The sequence below is a fragment of the Mastacembelus armatus genome, chromosome 17 (assembly GCF_900324485.2).
Source record: "Mastacembelus armatus chromosome 17, fMasArm1.2, whole genome shotgun sequence".
Taxonomy (NCBI): Eukaryota; Metazoa; Chordata; class Actinopteri; order Synbranchiformes; family Mastacembelidae; genus Mastacembelus; species Mastacembelus armatus.
In genome coordinates, this window is record NC_046649.1 from 23,135,010 (window position 1) to 23,158,958 (window position 23,949).

Genomic DNA, 23,949 nt, shown 5'->3' on the forward strand with positions numbered 1-23,949 from the left:
AGAGCACAATGTCATGTCCAGTACACCTGAGGGTTCAGGTAATACTGAAATATACAGTAAACAAATATTTCACCAGGGTACAAAACAAATTGTTCACAGTACACTGTTGTATCATATTAATATTCTGGAAACAAAAGTAAAATGCACAGCTGTGCTTAGTAGCAAACAGTAGTAAATGATTTCAGTACTTCTTCACTTGTCCATGTCTTCAATTACGACATGGTGCTTCATGTAATTTAGCCCCTCAGAAAAGTTAACCATAATCTTATATGCAGTTAACATGATTGAAATACAGCTGGTCAGTTTATTTTATATGCACTGCTCCTTTAAGTTTAGCCTCAACATGGAAAACACATTTCTTATAAATAAATATGAGAAAGATTTTCACAACATAATTTAATCATGAATATTCTTATTTAAAAGATGAGAAAGTCAGAATATATTTTGCAGAGAACTATTTACCATTATAATATATTACAATGTGGTGTGGTGCTAGTTTAAAACCCTTCTGTTAAACACAAGGTTTATTTAAAATTATTTTAGCAGTAGAGCATCAAATAGATGCTGCTTCTTGGCCTCATTGTTTTGGTCTAACAGTTTAACTGAGTTGTGAACAGCTCTGATGACATTATCAAATTTAGCCTGTGTGCTTTCTGTTGTATTTAAATAAAAGCTATAACAGGTCAGCCATTAACCCTGATACTTGAGCAAACAGTTTACTGACCAAGTATTTTTCCATCCAGTCGCCCAATATAAGTACATAGTACAATAAGTACATAGATTTATTTTCACATAAAATGTGTTATTCCAAATGGGAGCTTGATGTGAGGTGAAATAATGTGTGTACATCCGTTTCCAGCATCACAGCACCTGTTTGTGAAAGGAAGATAGTTTGACTGACAAAGAAAATCCCGTTTGTATACAAGTTCACGCCAAATGCATTTTCGCTGGGTTTACGTCTGCAATTTAGGAGCCATTGCACATGCGCATTAATGCCTCTTCCTCACTCCCGTTGACGTTACGTCGTGGTGACGTCACTGGTAGTAAGGCTGATGGAGGCGAAAGTGGTTTTCCACATTTCTCATGTCTGTCTCACAGCTGTCTGTGGACACTGCAGCAGAGGAAGGAAGGTAAGAATATGTGTTTTTAATGAGGGATTGTGTTAGAAATCTAACTTCTCCTGCATACGGTCTTTGCCTTAATCACAAATGCAGTAGAGTTGGCTAAAGCTAACGTTTCCTGTTATCCCCACGGAGTTGCTAGCTTGTAGTTCAGGCTAAAACTAGAAGTGACTGACAGTAAATTTGACCTTGGAGGTCGTATGTGTTATTTTTATTATTTTTACTTTCTGACTCTTAATAAAAAATTTACAGAAAATAATTTAAATTAAAAATCTAACCGAAGATATTCAACGCTCGCTCCTGGTAGAAATTTAAAGTTCCCGCTTTTTTGCGGCCGCGTATTGCGCATGCGTATATCCGTTTGTTGTGACGGTGGTGGTTTGATTAGTTTGACTACAGCTACGAGCGTTTTAAGGTTCAAAGGTCAGATAACAGTTTTCATATTATACTGTTCGTTGGTTCCTGTCCACTGTCAGTGACGTGATATTGTTCTGCTGCTGTACAGTGACTGCATTTTAACCACACCATGTTTGTCCTGGCTAACGTTACTTTAAGATTAGAGCTCAAGGCTAACGTTAAGTTCTTCTTGGGAATTAAAATGTTGATGAAAGTACAATGAGACATTAATACATCCTGACATTACAGTGGACACTGCATGCAATGCTTCTCTTTAGCAAAGCTCTTCAGTAAAGGCCTCATAATACCAGAGACTAAGATGATGCTGTGAGCTAATTTGAAGCTGCTCTGTTAAAAACACCTGGACATTTCTGACATTAGCCTGGATCGGGTTATGTGTTCACTGCTTCAGATGCTTTGGAATGGAGAGTATCCCTGTAAATAATGGTAAGTCTTCTTGTATTTTACAAAGTGCTGCATTATGTGAGGTTGTTTGAGTTATTGCTAGCTAGGGAATGTTTTAGAATCAGAATCAGAATCAGAATGAGCTTTATTGCCAAGTGAGTGTGCACACACACACACACAAGGAATTTGTTTTGGTACAGGGGGGGGGGGTACTCCAGTGCAAACAGACATAAATACAAATGCTACAAAGGGTCAAACAGTAAACATAAATGCTACAGAAATGCTACAAAAAACTAAAAGACTAAGAGAAAAATGCACAGATAACCTGAGAAACAGGATGAAAGGGGAACTAATTGGTGTGCAAAGAGCAAGAAGGTGCAAGTGTCATAGTGCAGGTGGTGGAAGGGAATGGTGGAGAGCTACGAGTTTAAGAGTTGGATGGCCTGAGGGAAGAAGCTTCCTTTGTGCCGGGCTGTCTTGATGTTTGGAGCTCTGAAGCGCCGGCCAGACGGTAAGAGCTGGAAGAGGTGGTGACTCGGGTGGGTGGCATCCAGAGTGATTTTCCGAGCTCTTTTTCTCACTCTGGAGGTGAACAGGACTTGGAGGGTGGGTAGGGTAACACCGATGATCTTCTCAGCGGTCCGGACTGTCCTCTGAAGTCTTCGGATGTCTGATTTAGAGGCAGAACTAAACCAGACAGTGATGGAGGAGCACAGGACCGACTCGATGACCGCTGAGTAGAACTGGGTCAGCAGCGTCTGTGGAAGGTTGAACTTCTTCAGCTGGCGCAGGAAGTACAACCTCTGCTGGGCCTTCTTCGTGATGGAGTCGATGTGGAAGTTCCACTTCAGGTCCTGAGAGATGGTGGTGCCCAGGAACCTGAATGACTCCACTAGTGCCACAGTGCTGTTCATAATGGTGAGAGGGGGGTGGGTGGGGGCATTTCTCCTGAAGTCCACAACCATCTCCACTGTTTTGAGCGTGTTTAGCTCCAAGTTGTTGTGACTGCACCAGCGAGCCAGCTGCTCCACCTCCTGTCTGTATGCAGACTCTTCACCGTCCTGGATGAGACCAATGACAGTGGTGTCATCTGCAAACTTCAGGAGTTTCACAGAGGAGTCGCAGGAGGTGCAGTCGTTTGTGTAGAGGGAGAAGAGCAGTGGGGAGAGAACACACCCCTGGGGGGCGCCGGTGCTGGTGATGCGGGAGCCAGAAGTAAATTTCCCCATCCTCACTAGCTGTTGCCTATCCGTCAGGAAGCTTGTAATCCACTGACAGGTGGAGTCAGGAACAGAGAGCTGGGAGAGTTTATTCTGGAGGAGTGATGGGATGATGGTGTTGAATGCTGAGCTGAAGTCCACAAACAGAATCCTTACATAAGTCCCTGGTTTGTCCAGATGTTGCAGGATGTAGTGCAGCCCCATATTGACTGCATCATCCACGGACCGATTGGATCGGTAGGCAAACTGCAGGGGGTCCAGGAAGGGTCCAGTCACGTTCTTCAGATGGGCCAACACCAGTCTTTCAAAGGACTTCATGACCACGGATGTCAGAGCCACTGGTCTGTAGTCGTTGAGTCCTGTGATTTTTGGCTTCTTGGGGATGGGAATGATGGTGGAGCGTTTGAAGCATGCAGGGACTTCACACAGCTCCAGTGATCTGTTGAAGATCAGAGAGAAGATGGGAGCCAGCTGGTCAGCACAGGTTCTGAGGCATGATGGTGAAACCCCATCTGGTCCTGGTGCTTTCCTTCTCTTCTGCTTCCTGAAGAGCCGACACACATCGTCCACACTGGTCTGAAGTATCAGAGCGGGGGAGAGGGGGTTGATGGATGGAGGTGTTAATGGTTGCTCTGGAGGACAATCAGAGCGGGTGGGGGGTGATCCAAATCTGCAATAAAACTCATTCAGATCGTTCACCAGCGTTTGATTGCCTATTGAGGAGGAGGATGGAGTCCTATAGTTGGTTATTGTCCTCAGGCCTCTCCACACTGAAGCAGAGTCGTTAGCTGTAAACTGGTTTTCCAGCTTTTTGGAGTAGCTCCTCTTAGCTGCTCTGATCTCCTTATTCAGTGTGTTCCTGGCCTGATTATACAAGACCCGATCACCACTTCTGTAGGCATCTCCTTTGGCTTTACGAAGCTGTCTGAGTTTTCCAGAGAACCATGGTTTGTCGTTGTTGTATGTTAAGAAGGTCCGGGTGGGAATGCACATGTCCTCACAGAAACTGATGTAAGATGTAACAGAGTCCGTGAGTTCATCCAGGTTTGTGGCAGCAGCTTGAAAAACACTCCAGTCAGTGCATTCAAAGCAGGCCTGTAGCTCCTGCTCTGTTTCCCTGGTCCATCTCTTGACAGTTCTCACTACAGGCTTAGCAGATTTAAGCTTTTGCCTGTATGTTGGTATGAGGTGGACCAGACAGTGGTCAGAGAGTCCTAAAGCTGCTCTGGGGACGGCGTGATATGCATCCTTTATTGTGGTGTAGCAGTGGTCCAGAGTATTCCCCTCTCTGGTGGGGCACTTGATGTGCTGCCTGAATTTTGGCAGTTCGTGGCTCAAGTGTGCTTTATTAAAGTCTCCGAGGATGATAAAAACAGAGTCCGGGTGTTGCTGCTCCGTGTTTGCGATCTCCTCAGCCAGCTGATGCAGCGCGTCGCACACGCGCGCTTGCGGGGGAATGTAAACACTGACCAGAACGCACGAGGAAAACTCCCGCGGTGAGTAGAAGGGTTTACAGTTAATGAAAAGTGCTTCCAGGTCAGGACAGCAGATCTTCTTCAACACTGTTGCATCTGTACACCACCTCTCATTGATGTAAAAGCATGTCCCACCACCGCGCGATTTCCCTGTTGCGTCTGAGTTGCGGTCCGCTCTGATCAGCTGGAATCCGGGCAGATGGAGCGCGCTGTCCGGTATGGCTCCATTAAGCCAGGTCTCCGTGAAACACAGAGCAGCAGAGTTCGAAAAGTCCTTGTTTATCCGGATAAGCAGGTGTATTTCGTCCATCTTGTTGGGTAGCGAGCGGAGATTCGCCAGGTGTATGCTGGGCAGCGCTGTCCTGAGGCCACGCTGACGAAGTTTCACCAGCGCACCAGCGCGCTTCCCGCGTTTGCGCTTTCTGAGAAGCGCAGCTGCTCCGCCAGCTAAAACGCTCCACAAAACGTCCGAATGTGCAAAAATTGGAGGAAAAATATCCTGGGAGTGCTGCCGAATGCTTAGCAGTTCAGCCCGAGTGAAACTTAATAAGTTACAGAAACAAAGTGCAGGACAAACTAACAAAAATAACAAAACAACTGGAGAGCTCCAGACCGAGGCAGCCATCCGCGGCGCCATCTTGAACATGATTGTAGAATCTGTTTTTAAGATCAGTGACTCTTAAAAATCAGCCAGATGAACCTACAGAAGTTTCTGAAGCATGGGGCTACTTGTTTGTCTGCCTCTGGGGAAATAAAGTGACAACTGAAAAGAAGTTAGAGCCTCTTGCTTTATGTGATGGAAGAGAAATTGTAATGAAAGAGAATCTCCTAGTATGACCTAATTAGCAATATCAGCAGTAGATTTACATTAGTAGTGGTACTTGTAATAAAGTATAATTCATTTTAGTAGTTAACAGAGTAGTATTAATAGTAGTACTAGAGGTATCTTTAATATAATGCTATTTGTGGTAGAAGAAAATGTCACAATAACAGCTATATGTAATGGCATTTAAAGAAGTATGGTTTAAACGTTTGGTACGACTGCAGTCAGTCGAATTTTGATTTCAGGTCTCAACAATCACAAAAACTATGTAATCAATAAAAAAAGACACTCTTCAGTGTAGTTCTGATGAGTATAAATGGCATATATATATATTTTTTTCACTTTCTTTTTTATTTTGTTTATTGTTTTAGGTGTGACAGAGCTGAATCATCAATACTAACATGGTAGGACCTTTTTGAAAGCAATATTCTCTAGACTTTAATGTAAAAAGTTCAATTGAGTTGCTTCTTGCTTGGAAATTATGAATCCTTCGACACAGACATCAGCATTTTGTATCTTTCCTGTTGATGCTTTCAATTATATTACATCCAATTTAAATTTTGTGTTTGTGGTACCTTCATAATCTGGTCTTTAGCCAGTAGCAGTTAGTAGTTCAGTTTACATTGAGATCAGGTGATTACTGTGTCCAGTAAAGTACGTTACACAACATCACCAACGTACTGTGTTGTAGAGATGAGATGGGTCAGCAGTTTTTCCTTTATGTCTTCACACTTTTCACTTTCCTTCCTTTTAATCATTAGATTTTTTGTTTAATCAGATCTGGGCACTTTGCAACCTGTGTAAATAACTGATGGTCAGCTAGAAACAGAGCAGATCCTCAATACAGCTTCACTAGAACTAAGGACAAAACTCAAAGAAAAGTTAAGTCAATGGACACTGCAGTGGGTCTAACAAACAGTATTAAGCTTCACAAATGAATCAGCCTGACACTTACAGGAGCAGCAGCAGAATGATGCTGTGCAACCAGAGCTGTGACAGAGAGAAGTTAGTAAGAGTGATCACTGAAAGATCTTTACTAACCTGTGCCAACGTCATGTTGATTTTAACCATGTCCAACCCACATAGGTTTTATTGCACTTTTGTTTATTTTTTTGTTCACTTCGCAAACTGCTTCATTTACTGGCACTGATGTCACTGAGATCTGACTGTTTAGTCAAGAACAGTTTTCCCTCTACTTTTCCTAAGTAGGTCTATTTTCTGTAACTTCTTTCTCCTGGATGGAAATATTTGTTACTGTACTACAGTCGTTTCACAGCTTCAGTTTTCATACTGAAACACATTTTACTTCTTCTCAAAAGAAAAAAATATTTTGATATTACAAAGTGCCCCTACCAGACAACAGCCTCAAAAGTAAAGTTTTGACCTGGAATAATAGGAATCATCAATGTACAATTTTTCCTGAAATGTGGGAAACTTTAACTTTAACCCTGTATGTAGCAGAAACTGGTTTTTCTTCCTGTTCTCTTGACCATTTCAGAATCACAGCCCCCTGTGGGTCCTGACCCACTAGTTGGGAACCATATGCACTAATTAAAAGCAAATGCTACTGAACATGATCCTGTGACTTTTCTGGTAAATACATTTGTTTGGAGAATAACAAACAATTTTCTAAATACAAGATCAAACAGTAAAATACAGCCTTCATCTGAATGGATCAGTTATCTACATACTGATTTGTGTTTTGTCCTGTTTTTCAGAGAAAAAATAGTTTCAAGGTGAATGTTTGATTTTTTTTTTTTATGTCATTCTGAACATTATATTGTAGAAAGTTTCTCTCTCAGACGACTCTCTCCCTGGAAAGAGGCTCAGTCTGATAACCCTCCCTCTGCTCTCACACACAGCAGCTCCAGTCTGTCCACATATTTCCTTGTTTCCTCCCCTTTAGATCTACAGTTTGATGATGGGTGTAACCAACATGTGGGGAGGTGCAGGAGCTGACAGACCACATTCACTGTACAAACACCTGTTGTTTAGATCACAGCTCAAACTAGTTTCACTTCTAACAAAGTCACACAGTCATTACCACTGAGAGGTGAAATGGCACAGAAAGGAGGTCAGCTGAACCGGGAAACATTTTCATGTTCGATCTGTCTGGATCTACTGAAGAATCCGGTGACGATTCCCTGTGGACACAACTACTGCATGAAGTGTATTAAAAGATTCTGGGATGAGAAGAATATCTACAGCTGCCCTCACTGCCGTAAGACTTTCACACCGAGACCTGTCCTGGTGAAAAACACCATGTTAGGTAGTGAAGGTGCTTCAGCAGGAGCTGAAGGCCATCAATGGTTCTGCTAATAAAGCAGTAAAGAACAGTGAGAAGATCTTCAGTGAGCTAATTTGTCTCCTGGAGAAAAGACGCTCTGATGTGAAGCAGCAGATCAGATCCCAGCAGGAAACTGATGGGAGTCGAGTCAAAGAGCTTCAGGAGAAGCTGGAGCAGGAGATCACTGAGCTGAAGAGGAAAGACGCTGATCTGAAGCAGCTCTCACACACACAGGATCACACCCAGTTTCTACAGAACTACCCCTCAGTGTCAGCTCTCAGTGAACCAACAGACTCATCCAGCATCAATATCCGTCCTCTGAGATACTTTGAGGACGTAACAGCAGCTGTGTCAGAGCTCAGAGATAAACTGCAGGACATTCTGAGGGAGAAATGGACAAACATCTCACTGGCTCTGACTGAAGTGGATGTTTTACTGTCACAACCAGAGCCCAAGACCAGAGCTGGATTCTTACAATATTCACAGGAAATCACACTGGATCCAAACACAGCAAACACACGTCTGTTATTATCTGAGAGAAACAGAAAAGCAACTAGTCATCGAGACAGATTCACTTATTGGTATCAGGTCCTGAGTAGAGAGAGTCTGACTGGACGTTGTTACTGGGAGGTGGAGTGGAGTGGGACAGGAGTTGCTGTGGCAGTCACATACAAGAATATCAGCAGAGCAGGGAGGTCGAATGAATGTAGATTTGGAGCTGATGACAAGTCTTGGGCATTATATTGTCAACAAAATAGTTACGAGTTTAGGCACAACAACATAGTCACTCCAGTGTCAGGTCCTCAGTCCTCCAGAGTCGGAGTGTATCTGGATCACAGAGCAGGTATTCTGTCCTTCTACAGTGTCGCTAAAACCATGACTCTCCTCCACAGAATCCAGACCACATTCACTTAGCCTCTCTATGCTGGACTCTGGCTTGGTTACTGGTGTGATGCTGGGATTCTTCTTTGGTTCAGGCGTGATGTTGGAAGCAGTGCTGAGTTTTGTAAAGTCACATAGATTCTACAGGATTACACAAGCTTGATGAGCTCATTGATTTAGTTTCATTAATAGTTGGTCATTGTTGTGGTGTCACATCCATACTGTGGGTCGAAGCAGTGCCGGCTGATGGAAAAATGTTTAAGGTGGGGCCTTACCAAATGTACTTAATTTAGTAACCATTGGAGTACAATTAAAGAAGAACTTCAGGGCAATAACATAACTCATGGTATTGGAAATGTTCAGTTATTCAATGTCAACTATAAAATGTTTGGCCATTACACAAAGGCAAAATATACATAAACAATATAACAGTAAATATGATATAATACTTTTATTGAAAGATACAGGTCAATTTAATCTGTTTAGGGAATACTGCTATATATTGCTATATAAGTTGTGTTTTTTTCATCACAATTCTGTGGCCTTTGACCAGTTGGGTGGTGATGTTAACTCAGTCTAGCATGGCTAGCTTTACGGCATTCTACATATGTGCTCTTGAACATTTATATTTCTTTATTTTTTTAGGTAAATGTTTGACGTCCCTAATTCCTGTCACAGTCCATGCGGTGTCTGTCCCAGTTTTAGAAAGTAAGCAAGCGAAGCAACACACAGAGTTAGCTAGCCAAGCCCTCTGCTGTACCAATTATGTGTGAAACGTCTCACATACGTTTTACCTTCTTTGCTAGCTTGTTGTTTGATTATGATGACGCGTTGATCTCTCTTTAACCTGTAATTTCTCCACCCAAGTTCTTCTTTCAAATGGATTCTGAAGAAGAGATTTTACTGAATTAGGAGAAAGTTAAAGTTGCGATTTTCAGGTACCAGCATCATTGTTGATTGCTGTTGCTCCTCCATTAGTGATTGACTGTTCTCGGGGTGATAAACTCATCGCCCTTTAGGCGTCAAATTAGCCGACGCTGATTGGCTGAATTTCTGTTGCTATGTGTATATCTGAGAGCTTTTATTGGCTGTACTGTGTCACTGACTGGACGATGTTTAGTTCGCCACAAGTTGTGCTGGTGCAGGTTTTTTTTTTTTTTTAAACCACAAATACTGATTTATATTTAATATATTACATGTTTTTTCCACGATATTTTCTCATACACATACATGAAATAGTAATATGAATTACTTTGAAATATTTTTTTTTAACAAATAAATAATTTTTAAGTTTTGTCAGTGGGCCCTCTATTGGCCAGCCACCAATGGGTGGAATTGATCTCTGCTTTCTGTTTTATCTCTACCTTGTTTTCCAAACAATGAGACAATGTAAAATGTTTAATTCACTGTCTGTATTTTCATATGAAGTTATTGTTTTATCCAACAATAAAACTGTGGAATGAAAAAATGAGACAAATAAATTGAAATAAGTGCAATTGGTCCACTTTGGTAGTAGAGACAGACATGAGAGAGCCACAGAGCACAGCGTCATGTACAGTACACCTGATGGTTCAGGTAACACTGACACGTGAAAGGGCGGAGGTGGTGTTCTCCCTTGTGTTTCCTCTCTCTCTCTTCGTATTAGCGTAATGATTTTCAGGTGGTGACCTAAACTCATGATCCAAGGAAGTTGGCTGAGTAGATCCTGATCATGCTGGGGGAAGCGGAGCAGGGCAGCGAGAGAGTAGACGAGCTAAAGGTGAGCACTAAGAGCAAGGCGGAAGGTGGAGGGCTGTGGCAAAACAAGAGACGACTAAGACGAAGAGCCCAACAGACTGAGAGGCCCGGCGGCGTACTGCCTTGCATTTGTTTTTGTCTTGCTGCTAGAAAGTCGTATTAGCAAAGTCGGGAGTTAAGAGTATTGCGACTGGCAGCTTTCTTACTGGTGCTGGAGATGTGGAAGGTACGAACCGAGGTAAGACGGAGACCCTATACACTTGCTTACACTGAGGAGATACTTAAATGTATTAGAAACACTGGTAAGAGGGCTGTGACTTCGAACCTGTAAGTGTTTTGTGGACTCATCAGTTTTTAGGGAAGGTAGTTAGGCATTTTGTTTTAGAGATTTTTCTTTGGATTATTTAGAAAGTAGAAAGGACCAGATAGAGGTGTTTTGTTCTATTCCTTTCTTCTGTTTGAAGAGCAGCCCACTGGTCCTGCCTTCCCTCTCCCTTGGTTAACTTATTATAAATAAATAATTTTTTGTTCATGTAATTCTGAGCTTTTGCCATCAATACTCTTTTATGGTCAAAACCATTTGTGCTGCAACTCCCACCCTGAGCAATACAGTGTGGGTGAGCGAGCACGTAACACTGACAAATATTTCAACAGTGGTAGTTTTTGATGCAGTGAGAGCCCAGAGTGGGGTTTAAAAATTAAGTAGTTTATGTTTATGATGATTTATTTTAACTTTCCATTGCTGATATTTGCCGCTAACCTAAGTTAGTGTTAGCTGTGAAATTTTTTTTTATTGCTTTCAGGATCTATTTTACAAATGACGGAAGGATGGAGCGTGAGATTGGTGTGGCATTTGCATTTATGCGGTCGCTGTACCAGTCTGTTGTGAATAGGGAGCTAAGCTGTAAGGCAAAGCCCTGGATTTACCAATTGTTCTACGTTCCTACCTTCACCTATGGTCACAAGATTTGGATCGTGACCAAAAGAGTCAGATCTTGGATACAAGACGCTGTACTGAGTTTCCTTTGCAGGTTGTGCACTCCCTTAGAGATAGGGTGCAGAGTTCAGTCATTTGGGAGGGGCTCAGCAGAGCCACTGTTCCTCCACATTGAGAAGAGCCATTTGAAATGGTTTGGGCATCTCCTCGGATGCCTCCTGTGGGCTCCCCTTGGGTTCCTGGCATGTCCCGACAGGAGGAGACCTCGGGGAAGATGCAGGGCATGTTAGAAGGATTACATTTCTTGGCTGGTCTGGGAATGCCTTGGCATCCCCCCAGAAAAGCTAGTGGAGATATCTGGAGAGAGGGAGGTCTGGGCGTCTTTGCTTACACTGCTGCCTCTGCGACCCGGCCCTGGATAAGCAGAAGAGAATGGATGGATGAATCCTGATCATAACTCTACCCACATCCCGGTCTTAATACGCCATCTTGTCTCCAGTCAGGTCCTTCTCCAGAGTTCAGTTCACATATATTAAAAGCAACTGGTTCCTGTTCGTAGTTAACAGATTAGAGTGTTGAACCAGTTCAAGTTCATTTCATCTCTTTTTATTTTTTGTTAACCGGGCTGCTCTGAGTAGTAGAAAAGATGTTTTCAGTAGACCTGCACTGCCCATCCGTCCCGGCACCCAACAACTGCGGTGCCTAAATGACCACTTGCATTAGACAGAACTGCAAAAAAGTTAATCAAGAAAAAAATTGCTGTAAGCAACATTGTTGATAGGGCACCATGTGTGGCACACCCAGTTTTTTTTTTTTTTTTTTTTTTTTTTTTTTTTAATTTGTATCATTTTCTATTAGCTTTTTGAGGATGTATGAAAATACACTTTGCAGATACAGCCACAGGGAGAGGAAGGAAATTTATCTGCTACAGATCTGAAGTATCCGATGTAGTTTCTGTTGAATAATGAATTAACTTAGGGATGATTTCTGTTATAGAGGCTGTTTTATGGGAAGTCTGCTGTGAATGTTACTGATATAAATATCACTGTTGCTGCACCTGGATATTTGTCTGAAATACACAACACTGGTGTTATTGAGATTTAAATCTGTCCTTAGTGAAGTGGTTTGGACCTGCCACAGTTAATATTAGTTATTAGTAATATAAGTTATTAAAATGTTACACAACTTTGTTTTATCACAGTTTTGTTTGGTTTCTCACTTTGTCTTTCTTTGAAACCAATAAAACTAAACTGAAATCAATTAGAGAAAAGTCACAGAAATATGAAGTATTTAAATTGTTAAAAATGGGACCATGTTTTCATTGATAAAAAGTCCTGATTGTGTCCCTGGAATGAGGCTCAGCCTGATAACCCTCCCTCTGCTCTCACACACAGCAGCTCCAGTCTGTCCACGCATTTCCTTGTTCCCTTCAGATCTACAGTTTGATGATGGGTGTAACCAACATGAGGGGAGGTGCAGGAGCTGAAACGCCCCATTCACTGCAGAAACACAGTTTAGATCACAGCTCAAACTAGTTTCACTTCTAACAAAGTGAAAGCCACACAGTCATTACCACTGAGAGGTGAAATGGCACAGAAAGGAGCTCAGCTGGACCGGGAATCAATTTCTTGTTCTATCTGTCTGGATCTACCGACGGATCCGGTGACGATTCCCTGTGGACACAGCTACTGCATGACCTGTATTAAAACTCACTGGGATGAAGAGGATGAGAAGAATATTTACAGCTGCCCTCAGTGTAGGCAGACCTTCACACCGAGACCTGTCCTGGTTAAAAGTACCATGTTTGCAGCTTTAGTGGAGCAGCTGAAGAAAACTGGACTCCAAGCTGCTGATCACTGCTATGCTGGACCTGAAGATGTGGCCTGTGATGTCTGCACTGGGAGAAAACTGAAAGCCCTCAAGTCCTGTCTGGTGTGTCTGGTGTCTTACTGTGAGAAACACCTCCAGCCTCATTATGATGTAGCTCAGTTAAAGAGACACAAGCTGGTGGAGCCCTGCAAGAAGCTCCAGGACAACATCTGCTCTCGTCATGATGAGGTGATGAAGATGTTCTGCCGCACTGATCAGCACTGTATCTGTTATCTCTGCTCTGTGGACGAACATAAAGGCCACGACACAGTCTCAGCTGCAGCAGAAAGGACTGAGAGGCAGAGAGAGCTCGAGGGGAAAATCCAGCAGAGAATCCAGGACAGAGAGAAAGATGTGAAGGTGCTTCAGCAGGAGCTGGAGACCATCAATGGCTCTGCTGATAAAGCAGTGAAGGACAGTGAGAAGATCTTCACTGAGCTGATCCGTTTCCTGGAGAAAAGACGCTCTGATGTGAAGCAGCAGATCAGATCCCAGCAGGAAACTGATGGGAGTCGAGTCAAAGAGCTTCAGGAGAAGCTGGAGCAGGAGATCACTGAGCTGAAGAGGAAAGACGCTGATCTGAAGCAGCTCTCACACACACAGGATCACACCCAGTTTCTACAGAACTACCCCTCAGTGTCAGCTCTCAGTGAACCTACAGACTCATCCAGCATCAATATCCGTCCTCTGAGATACTTTGAGGACGTGACAGCAGCTGTGTCAGAGCTCAGAGATAAACTACAGGACATTCTGAGGAAGAAATGGACAAACATCTCACTGGCTCTGACAGAAGTGGATGTTTTACTGCCACAACCAGAGCCCAAGACCAGAGCTGGATTCTTACAATATTCACAGGAAATCACACTGGATCCAAACACAGCAAACACACGTCTGTTATTATCTGAGAGAAACAGAAAAGCAACAGTAATGAGTCAAGAACAGTTTTATTCCAGTCACCCAGACAGATTCACTGGATGGTGTCAGGTCCTGAGTAGAGAGAGTCTGACTGGACGTTGTTACTGGGAGGTGGAGTGGAGCGGGAGAGGAGTTGGTGTAGCAGTCACATACAAGAATATCAGCAGAGCAGGGAGGTTGAATGAATGTGTGTTTGGATTCAATAAGAAATCTTGGGCATTAAATTGTCAACAGAACAGTTACACATTTTGGCACAATAGTATCAGAACTCCAGTGTCAGGTTCTCAGTCCTCCAGAGTAGGAGTGTACCTGGATCACAGAGCAGGTATTCTGTCCTTCTACAGCGTTTCTGAAACCATGACTCTCCTCCACAGAGTCCTGACCACATTCACTCAGCCTCTCTATGCTGGACTCTGGCTTTGGTACGATGGAGATTTGTGGGGTAGCTTATTTGAAAGCACTGCTGAGCTATGTAAACTCAAATAACATGGAGGACTTATGTAAGCCCAGCTGTACTTGGTTGCCAAAGAATTTCTCAATCTCAGTTGGTCAGAACCTTCTTGTGAGAAAACAGTATGATACCATTGCTGCCCTGTGCTCCCCTAGTGACACAAAAAAATATTGAAACATACATATACATATACATCAATTTCCACTGTTATGCAGACGACACCCAGCTCTACCTCTCTGCTGCTCCATCTTCTACCCTCCCCCCTCCCTCCCTCCTTACCTGCTTACATAATATCAAATCCTGGTTCACCCATAACTTTTTGAAACTCAATCCTGACAAAACTGAAATTCTCCTCGTGGGCACCAGATCCACCCTTTCTAAAACCAGCACCTTTTCTATTCAAATTGACAACAATACTGTCCTCCCCTCCCCCCAAGTTAAAAGCCTGGGTGTCATCCTAGACGGTACTCTCTCCTTCACTCAGCATATCAATACCACTACCCGGTCGGCCTACTCCCATCTCCGTAACATAAACCGCATCCGTTCCTCACTCACCACCGATAGCACGGCAATACTCATTAACGCCTTTGTCACCTCTCGTTTGGATTACTGTAACTCACTCCTCATTGGTCTACCTCTCAAATCACTTCGCAAACTTCAACTTGTCCAGAACTCTGCTGCCCGAACCATCACCAGAACTCCATCCTCACATCATATCACCCCTGTCCTTAAACAACTTCACTGGCTCCCTGTGTCCTTCCGTATAAACTATAAAATCCTCCTCCTCACCTACAAAACCCTCCACTCTATTGCCCCACCATACATCACTGAACTACTTCATATCTATTCTCCGCCTCGTCCTCTCCGCTCCTCCAGTTCCACTCTCCTCTGCACCCCTACAGCGCGCCTGGCCACCATGGGCGCTAGATCCTTCAGCCACACTGCGCCCCGCCTTTGGAACATTCTCGCTCATCGCATCCGGTCGTCTCCGGACTTATCAACTTTTAAATCATCACTCAAAACATATCTGTTCCGTATAGCGTTTTCCACCTAACTCTCTTAACTTCTCAAAGCAGCCCGTGATGTCCTACCACCCTCTGCCTATTTCATATTGTCTCATACTGTTTCATATTTGTTGTTCTGTCATATGGGTTTCTGTATTTCAATTTACTTTTACTGTACTTCGCCCACTTACTAGATAATCCACGCTTTTGCCTTTACATTCTCTCCCGCCGTTTATGCATTCTTGTTACTGTTGTTTTAATGCACTCTATGTAAATCATGCTGTATGCTTCCTTTTCTATCTGTAAGGTGACCTTGAGACTTTGAAAGGCGCCATGAAATAAAATGTATTATTACTATTATTATTATTATATACAGACTCACCCACACAGACAGACACATTCAGACATACATTCACTGATACACACAAAAACAGATATTCACAAAACACCAAGGTATACACATAAACACAGATCCACTCAAACATTTATCCACATAGACAAAGACATAGACACACACACACACATGTCCAGATCTGCAGAGACACTCAAGCACACACAGAGACATTCACAAATATATTCACAGACACACAATTGCACACACGATTACATAAACACACATAGGCACACATACATGCACACCTATGGGCAGACACATACACACGGACAGATGTACAAAGAGACATACAGACAGTTGCATACATGATGCACAAACAAATGCATACAAATATTCATTCCTACAGATGCACACACTTCAGATATTTTAGATGCAATCTTCCTTCATTGCATACATTTTGCACCCTTCATCCACTTTTCTTTTTCCTATCTTAATGCCACTGTGCTTCTTCATACAAAAATATATCACTGCAGTTTATAATTTTCGGTTGTTCCAATTGTGTGAAGCAATTCAAACCACCTTTAGATGTTTAGTAGCTCGCTATAGAGTTTAGCTCAAGCTTTTTTGAACAGCCAGCAATCCCAATGCAGTTTCTTCACAAATAGCCTTTTTTAGTTTATTTAATGACTGCACATTTGCACTTTTATATTTGCGTTGTCCTCCAAAAACAGATGTAAAAAAAAAAAAAAAAATCTAAAAGAGCATACATTTGTATTTACGGAAAGCAAACTTTCAAATATTGACTGGATTTGACAATGATTGTTTTTATTTTTAGTTGTATTTACCAGAACATGATCTTAACCACTGTGATGGACTGGTGACCTGCCCAGTCTTTCATGCAGAGAGCTGGGATAGGCTCCAGCAGTTCCCCAGATGGATCGATAGATAGATAATCTTAACCATTAAGCCGTCAGATCAGACTAATCTTTTTTTCAAGAAATAGTCACGATGGATTGTTTTATTGCACCAGTAATATTATATTTTTCTGCAATTATATTGAAATTATCGTCTTTGTCAGGTATTTTAAATGGAAAACCTTTTTGATGTTGTCAACACTCTTGCTGTTCCTAAACTGCCTCTGTTTGTCATTTGTTTTATTTTAGTTTTCATGTCTGTGAACTATATATGACTCCTAACGTCTCTTCTGTGTCATTTGATTACAGGAAACAACTAGTTTTTATGAGGAAATACTGTAATAATTAACATTAACTACCACTAACATGCAAGAGAAGGTTGAGTGTTCGATGTCAGAATAGCAAGTCAGCTGATCGTGGTATAAATGTTTCATTGAAATAAACACAGACCTTGTCATAATCCTTCCTTATCAAGGTCTTGCTTGAAATATTTTACTTTATTTTAAAAGGTTTACTCATGTACTCTAACGATGACACTGAATTTGCTCAATTCTTTCCGTGTATGTTTCTGCTTTACTACAGTTAGGCAAATATTTGACACTTACAGGATCATTTTAACTGGAACTAAAAGCTGCCAGTTTTGTTTTCACGTTACATGTTGGGGTGTGTACAACATTATATTACATATTTCTCTTTGGGGTTAGAACCACTCCAAACAGATAAGAAATTTGGAACATGCTTTTCTTAAAGTAATTTTTTTTGTATATTGTTTATTGTTCCATTATGTTTTCGTTTAGCATTTGGTGTCACACTTTCTAGCCCGCTGCCTTGTTACAGCTATATTTTCATTGTTGGATGAGGTTTTAATGCAAATGTCTTATAATAATCGTATAAAATATGATGCGTTGTTAAACTATGAGTGTGTGAAGTAGCTGAAAGAAAACACGAACCCACCTGGTCAGGTGGCGTAAAGGCCCGTTTGAAGGCGGAACAAAAAGCTGCGTGTCGTGTCCCGCCGGAAGCTGGCGGTGTGACAGCCAGCGGAAGTAAACAAAGGCGGCGCTAGCAGCGTTAGCTATGTGGATGTGTGGAGTCAGTAGAAGACGATGGTGTAGTCGTTTCCCAGAGAAATATCGGAGCTGTAACGAACCAACAATGTCTTCAGTTCAGTGTTTGAGAGAGTTTGTCAACGAGCGACTAACTGCTGCTGCTGAAGAAATATTCGGAGTCTTTGAAAAAACTATCGTCGAGTACGAGCAAGAGATCGATCGTCAGCGCAGACTGCTGGATATCGTTTGGAAACCCGAGATAAAGCTGCACAGAGTCGGTTCGTACGATCCACATGTTATTAGAAAGAAATGAAGGCGCCGAGCTCGAAAAGTGGCTGTTGTACCGCAGCTGTCATGGTACTGACCAGTCACTTAACTGGTGTTTTTATCATAAGTGCTTGCTCCCTGTTGATTAAGTGATGAGTCCAAAGGCAACGCTGTCAGTCTTTGCTTTACCCAGACACTGAGCTTCTGTAGCTGAGAAACTCTGGAGATCTGTCCATTTATCCACAAGCAAGAGGCTCATTGCTGGTGGATTTTGATTTGGGAGGTTTAAGCCTAAAGAAGGAGGCTCAAAAGTTGATTTTTATATTATATTTTATCTTATATATTATATTTTATATATTATCTTGTCAGTGCTAAGTGTCCAGAGTCCTGAGGTTTTGCATGCATTTAAGGAACTGACTCTAATTTCTTTGCTCAGGTGTCTGATTTTTCCATCCTCACGTCAGTAACCTGGTCCTTGTGTCCTTTGTCCCTCCAGAGCTCCCACAGCAACATGTCTGTAAGGAGGAGGAGGTTCTCCCTGACCAGCAGCTCTGGAACCAGGAGAGGAACTCCAGTCTGGACCAAGAGGACCCAGAGCCTCCACAATTTAAAGAGGAACAGGAGCAACTGTGCAGCAGTCAGGAGGGAGAGCAGCTTGTAGTGAAGCAGGAGACCGATACCTTTATGTGGACTCCTACTAATGAAGACAGTGACCAGAGTGAAGCAGAACCACACAGTGACCAGCAGCTCCTCTCTCACAGCTCTCCTGCAGCTGAGAGCCAAGACCAGACAGGAAGTCAGCCTGTGGAGTCAGGATCAGCTAGAAATGCAGAGACAAAGCCAAAGAAGAGACGTCACCAAAACACAAGTCACAGCAACAACGATGTGGACAAATCTCTCATGTCAGGTGACGCTCACACAGGGAAAAGGACTTTTTTATGTGGTACTTGTGGAAAGACCTTTCGTTGTAAGTCCACATTCAATAAACATATGAGAGTCCACACAGGTGAGAAGCCGCATACCTGCAGCTTCTGTAGGAAAGGTTTTGGCAAAAAGTCACATTTGACAAGGCATGTACGATCCCACACAGGTGAGAAGCCATATTCCTGTGAAATATGTAAGAAAAGTTTTATACGTAATAGTATGTTGAAAATCCACCTAAGAACACACACAGGTGAGAAGCCGTACCCCTGCACCACCTGTGGGAAAGGTTTTCGAGAAACGTCACAATTAAAAATCCATGTTAGAATTCACACAGGTGAGAAGCCGTACTCCTGCACGACCTGTGGAAAAAGATTTAGTGACCCCTCAACATGGAAACAGCATATGAGGATCCACACAGGTGAGAAGCCGTACACCTGCAGCACCTGTGGGAGAAGATTTAGTTATAAGTCAGTACTGAAATACCATATGATGGTCCACACAGGTGAGAAGCCGTACACCTGCAACTTCTGTGGGAAAGGTTTTATCAACAACTCACATTTGATAAATCATGTAAGAACACACACAGGTGAGAAGCCATATTCTTGTGAAATATGTAGGAAAAGTTTTATATGTAATAGTATGTTGAAAATCCACCTAAGAACACACGCAGGTGAGAAGCCATAAAGTTTGTAGCAAACCGTTAGTCAGAACATGATTAACCAGTTTGTTTTTTCTACATTGTACAGTCCAGTCAGTTACTTCTGACTAAGATGTTATTCTCCATGCTGTCAGTTTAAGTTCCCTTATGTTTGAAATGATGTGCCTTCATTTGTATGGTCTTTGCTAGCAGTTGATGTTCCAGTAGCATTGACCTGACTCAGTTAATAAACAATATTCTCTTTTCTGCTGCTGTTTTGTTGCTGCATAGTCCCAGTGATTTATCACCAGTAACAGCCATTTTTGGTAATTCCCAGTTTGGATTTCACTTTACGTGTTGGGGTGTGTACAACATTATATTACATGTTTCTCTTTGGGGTTAGAACCACTCTCACCTACAAACCCCCACGTGTACACACCACAGCCTTTTCTATGCAAATGAAAGGTTTTGGATCAAACTGTTCCTTGATCAGAGTCTCTGTGTATAGAGAGGTGCCATCACCCCAGAGACTATCACAAGCTCACCTGCTGCAGGTAAAGTATGATATGATCCAGTTTGGTAGATTGATCAGTGGCAGAGCCTCAAGTATATTTCCAGGGGTTGAATGGACCAGGGGAACAATTACACAAATACTCCAAACAACTGTGACAGGATTTCAATTAAATTACACAGATAAGAAATTTGGAACATACATTTATTAAAGTAATTTTATTTTATATTGTGTATTGTTCCGTTATGTTTTCATTTAGCATTTGGTGTCACACTTTCTAGCCTGCTGCCTTGTTACAGCTATATTTTCATTGTTGGATGAGGTTTTAATGCAAATGTCTTATAATAATCGTATAAAATATGATGCGTTGTTAAACTATGAGTGTGTGAAGTAGCTGAAAGAAAACACGAACCCACCTGGTCAGGTGGCGCAAATGCCCATTTTTTTCACCGGAACAAAAAGCTGCGTGTCGTGTCCCGCCGGAAGCTGGCGGTGTGACAGCCAGCGGAAGTAAACAAAGGCGGCGCTAGCAGCGTTAGCTGTGTGGATGTGTGGAGTCAGTAGAAGACGATGGTGTAGTCGTATCCCAGAGAAATATCGGAGCTGTAACGAACCAACAATGTCTTCAGTTCAGTGTTTGAGAGAGTTTGTCAACGAGCGACTAACTGCTGCTGCTGAAGAAATATTCGGAGTCTTTGAAAAAACTATCGTCGAGTACGAGCAAGAGATCGATCGTCAGCGCAGACTGCTGGATATCGTTTGGAAACCCGAGATAAAGCTGCACAGAGTCGGTTCGTACGATCCACATGTTATTAGAAAGAAATGAAGGTGCCGAGCTCGAAAAGTGGCTGTTGTACCGCAGCTGTCATGGTACTGACCAGTCACTTAACTGGTGTTTTTATCATAAGTGCTTGCTCCCTGTTGATTAAGTGATGAGTCCAAAGGCAACGCTGTCAGTCTTTGCTTTACCCAGACACTGAGCTTCTGTAGCTGAGAAACTCTGGAGATCTGTCCATTTATCCACAAGCAAGAGGCTCATTGCTGGTGGATTTTGATTTGGGAGGTTTAAGCCTAAAGAAGGAGGCTCAAAAGTTGATTTTTATATTATATTTTATCTTATATATTATATTTTATATATTATCTTGTCAGTGCTAAGTGTCCAGAGTCCTGAGGTTTTGCATGCATTTAAGGAACTGACTCTAATTTCTTTGCTCAGGTGTCTGATTTTTCCATCCTCACGTCAGTAACCTGGTCCTTGTGTCCTTTGTCCCTCCAGAGCTCCCACAGCAACATGTCTGTAAGGAGGAGGAGGTTATCCCTGACCAGCAGCTCTGGAACCAGGAGAGGAACTCCAGTGTGGACCAAGAGGATCCAGAGCCTCCACAATTTAAAGAGGAACAGGAGCAACTGTGCAGCAGTCAGGAGGGAGAGCAGTTTGTAGTGAAGCAGGAGACCGATACCTTTATGTGGACTCCTACTAATGAGGACAGTGACCAGAGTGAAGCAGAACCACACAGTGACCAGCAGCTCCTCTCTCACAGCTCTCCTGCAGCTGAGAGCCAAGACCAGACAGGAAGTCAGCCTGTGGAGTCAGGATCAGCTAGAAATGCAGAGACAAAGCCAAAGAAGAGACGTCGCCAAAACACAAGTCACAGCAACAACGATGTGGACAAATCTTCCTTGTTAGAGAGTCACTGTTATACTCACACAGGGAAAAGGACTTTTTTATGTGACACTTGTGGAAAAGCTTTTGAGTCCAAGTCCAAATTGGATGTACACTTGAGAAGCCACACAGGTGAAAAGCCATATGTTTGCAATACCTGTGGGAAAACATTTGGTACCATGGGAGTATTGAAAAATCATCTCAGAATCCACACTGGGGAGAAGCCTTACATTTGCAGCACATGTGGGAAAAGATTCAGTAACATAACTGTCCTGAAAAATCATATAAGAGTCCACACAGGGGAGAAGCCTTATTCTTGTGAGATATGTGGGAAAAGATTTCGAGAGAAGTCATCACTGAAAAAGCACATGAGAACCCACACAGGTGAGAAGCCGTATCCCTGCAACACCTGTGGAGAAAGATTTAGTTACACGTTCTCCCTGAAAGATCACATGATCATACACACAGGTGAGAAGCCGTACTTCTGCGAAACATGTCAGAAAGATTTCAGAAGTAGTAATATCTTGAGAGTCCACCTGAGAACACACACAGGTGAAAAGCCGTACTCCTGCAACACCTGCAGGAAAGGTTTTAGCAACAAGTCACAATTAATAAGGCATGTAAGAACACATACAGGTGAGAAGCCATATTCTTGTGAAATATGTAGGAAAGGTTTTAGATGTAGTAGTATCTTGAAAATCCACCTAAGAACACACACAGGTGAGAAGCCGTACCCCTGCATGACCTGTGGAAAAAGATTTAGTGACCCCTCAACATGGAAACAGCATATGAGGATCCACACAGGTGAGAAGCCGTACACCTGCAGCACCTGTGGGAGAAGGTTTTGTCGAATGCCAGATTTAAGGAGACACATCAGAATTCATACAGGTCACAAACAGCTGTGAGCTCTACCTGCAGCTGCACCGTGATCAGATACATTATTAGATCTGATATATCAGGATAGTTTATACTTGAATCTTGATTAGAATTTAGAGCATTGGTCAGTCTGACCTTTAGTCCAATCCAGGTTCGCTGGTTCTTAGTGGCTTTGGTGGACTTTCATGTGCTTGTCAATTATGATGTCTAAAATGCAAACGTGACTTCATGTATCTACACAACAGAACATTCAGCATTTCAAAAATGAACAACAGGTAAAAGATTGACTCCCCCCCCCCACTGTTGAAATTATTTGGCCCCTGCAGCGACCCACCAGAAGCTCAGTTGTGGCCTAGTTGACTGACTGTACTTTACATCTCGCTCCTGACTGTAATTTTTCAGTTGTACCCTGATGAGCAGCAGCAGTAGCTGTTGATCATACATGTTCATGTCGTAAAGTAAGTGATGGCATTTCAGCCATAAAGTTTGTAGCAAACCGTTAGTCAGAACATGATTAACCAGTTTGTTTTTTCTACATTGTACAGTCCAGTCAGTTACTTCTGACTAAGATGTTATTCTCCATGCTGTCAGTTTAAGTTCCCTTATGTTTGAAATGATGTGCCTTCATTTGTATGGTCTTTGCTAGCAGTTGATGTTCCAGTAGCATTGACCTGACTCAGTTAATAAACAATATTCTCTTTTCTGCTGCTGTTTTGTTGCTGCATAGTCCCAGTGATTTATCACCAGTAACAGCCATTTTTGGTAATTCCCAGTTTGGATTTCACTTTACGTGTTGGGGTGTGTACAACATTATATTACATGTTTCTCTTTGGGGTTAGAACCACTCTCACCTACAAACCCCCACGTGTACACACCACAGCCTTTTCTATGCAAATGAAAGGTTTTGGATCAAACTGTTCCTTGATCAGAGTCTCTGTGTATAGAGAGGTGCCATCACCCCAGAGACTATCACAAGCTCACCTGCTGCAGGTAAAGTATGATATGATCCAGTTTGGTAGATTGATCAGTGGCAGAGCCTCAAGTATATTTCCAGGGGTTGAATGGACCAGGGGTACAATTACACAAATACTCCAAACAACTGTGACATAGTTGGTCAATAATGGATTTACATTAAATTACACAGATTAGAAATTTGGAACATACTTTTATTAAAGTAATTTTATTTTATATTGTGTATTGTTCCGTTATGTTTTCATTTAGCATTTGGTGTCACACTTTCTAGCCCGCTGCC

General features: G+C 42.4%; 2 protein-coding genes across 3 annotated transcripts; both read left to right on the forward strand.

Annotated features, from left to right (window-relative positions):
* Positions 1–12,846: 12,846 nt before the first annotated feature.
* Positions 12,847–14,768, forward strand: LOC113134549 (tripartite motif-containing protein 16-like). Its single transcript, XM_026313990.1, has one exon. It carries the CDS (start codon positions 12,871–12,873, stop codon positions 14,551–14,553), a length of 1,683 nt encoding a protein of 560 aa, XP_026169775.1. The 5' UTR covers positions 12,847–12,870; the 3' UTR covers positions 14,554–14,768.
* Positions 14,769–18,683: 3,915 nt separating this feature from the next.
* On the forward strand, positions 18,684–23,408 carry LOC113134562 (zinc finger protein OZF-like). Of its 2 annotated transcripts, XM_026314008.2 has the most exons (3): positions 18,684–18,993; positions 20,156–20,201; positions 21,435–23,408. In XM_026314008.2, the coding sequence occupies exons 1-3, from the start codon at positions 18,787–18,789 to the stop codon at positions 22,724–22,726; spliced, it is 1,545 nt and encodes a 514-aa protein (XP_026169793.1). In that variant the 5' UTR covers positions 18,684–18,786; the 3' UTR covers positions 22,727–23,408. The 2 variants fall into 2 exon arrangements, with proteins under 2 accessions (XP_026169793.1, XP_026169794.1); XM_026314009.2 differs by lacking the exons at positions 18,684–18,993; positions 20,156–20,201 and adding an exon at positions 20,594–20,949.
* Positions 23,409–23,949: the final 541 nt, after the last annotated feature.

Coding starts and splice junctions, on each gene's coding strand:
- LOC113134562 (XM_026314008.2), top strand. CDS start 18,787: ATGAAGACAGTGACCAGAGTGAAGCAGAACCACACAGTGACCAGCAGC. Junction 18,994..20,155: donor GGACAAATCTCTCATGTCAG/GTGACGCTCACA, acceptor CTCTGTGTATAG/AGAGGTGCCATCACCCCAGA. Junction 20,202..21,434: donor CACAAGCTCACCTGCTGCAG/GTAAAGTATGAT, acceptor TTGTCCCTCCAG/AGCTCCCACAGCAACATGTC.
- LOC113134549 (XM_026313990.1), top strand. CDS start 12,871: ATGGCACAGAAAGGAGCTCAGCTGGACCGGGAATCAATTTCTTGTTCT.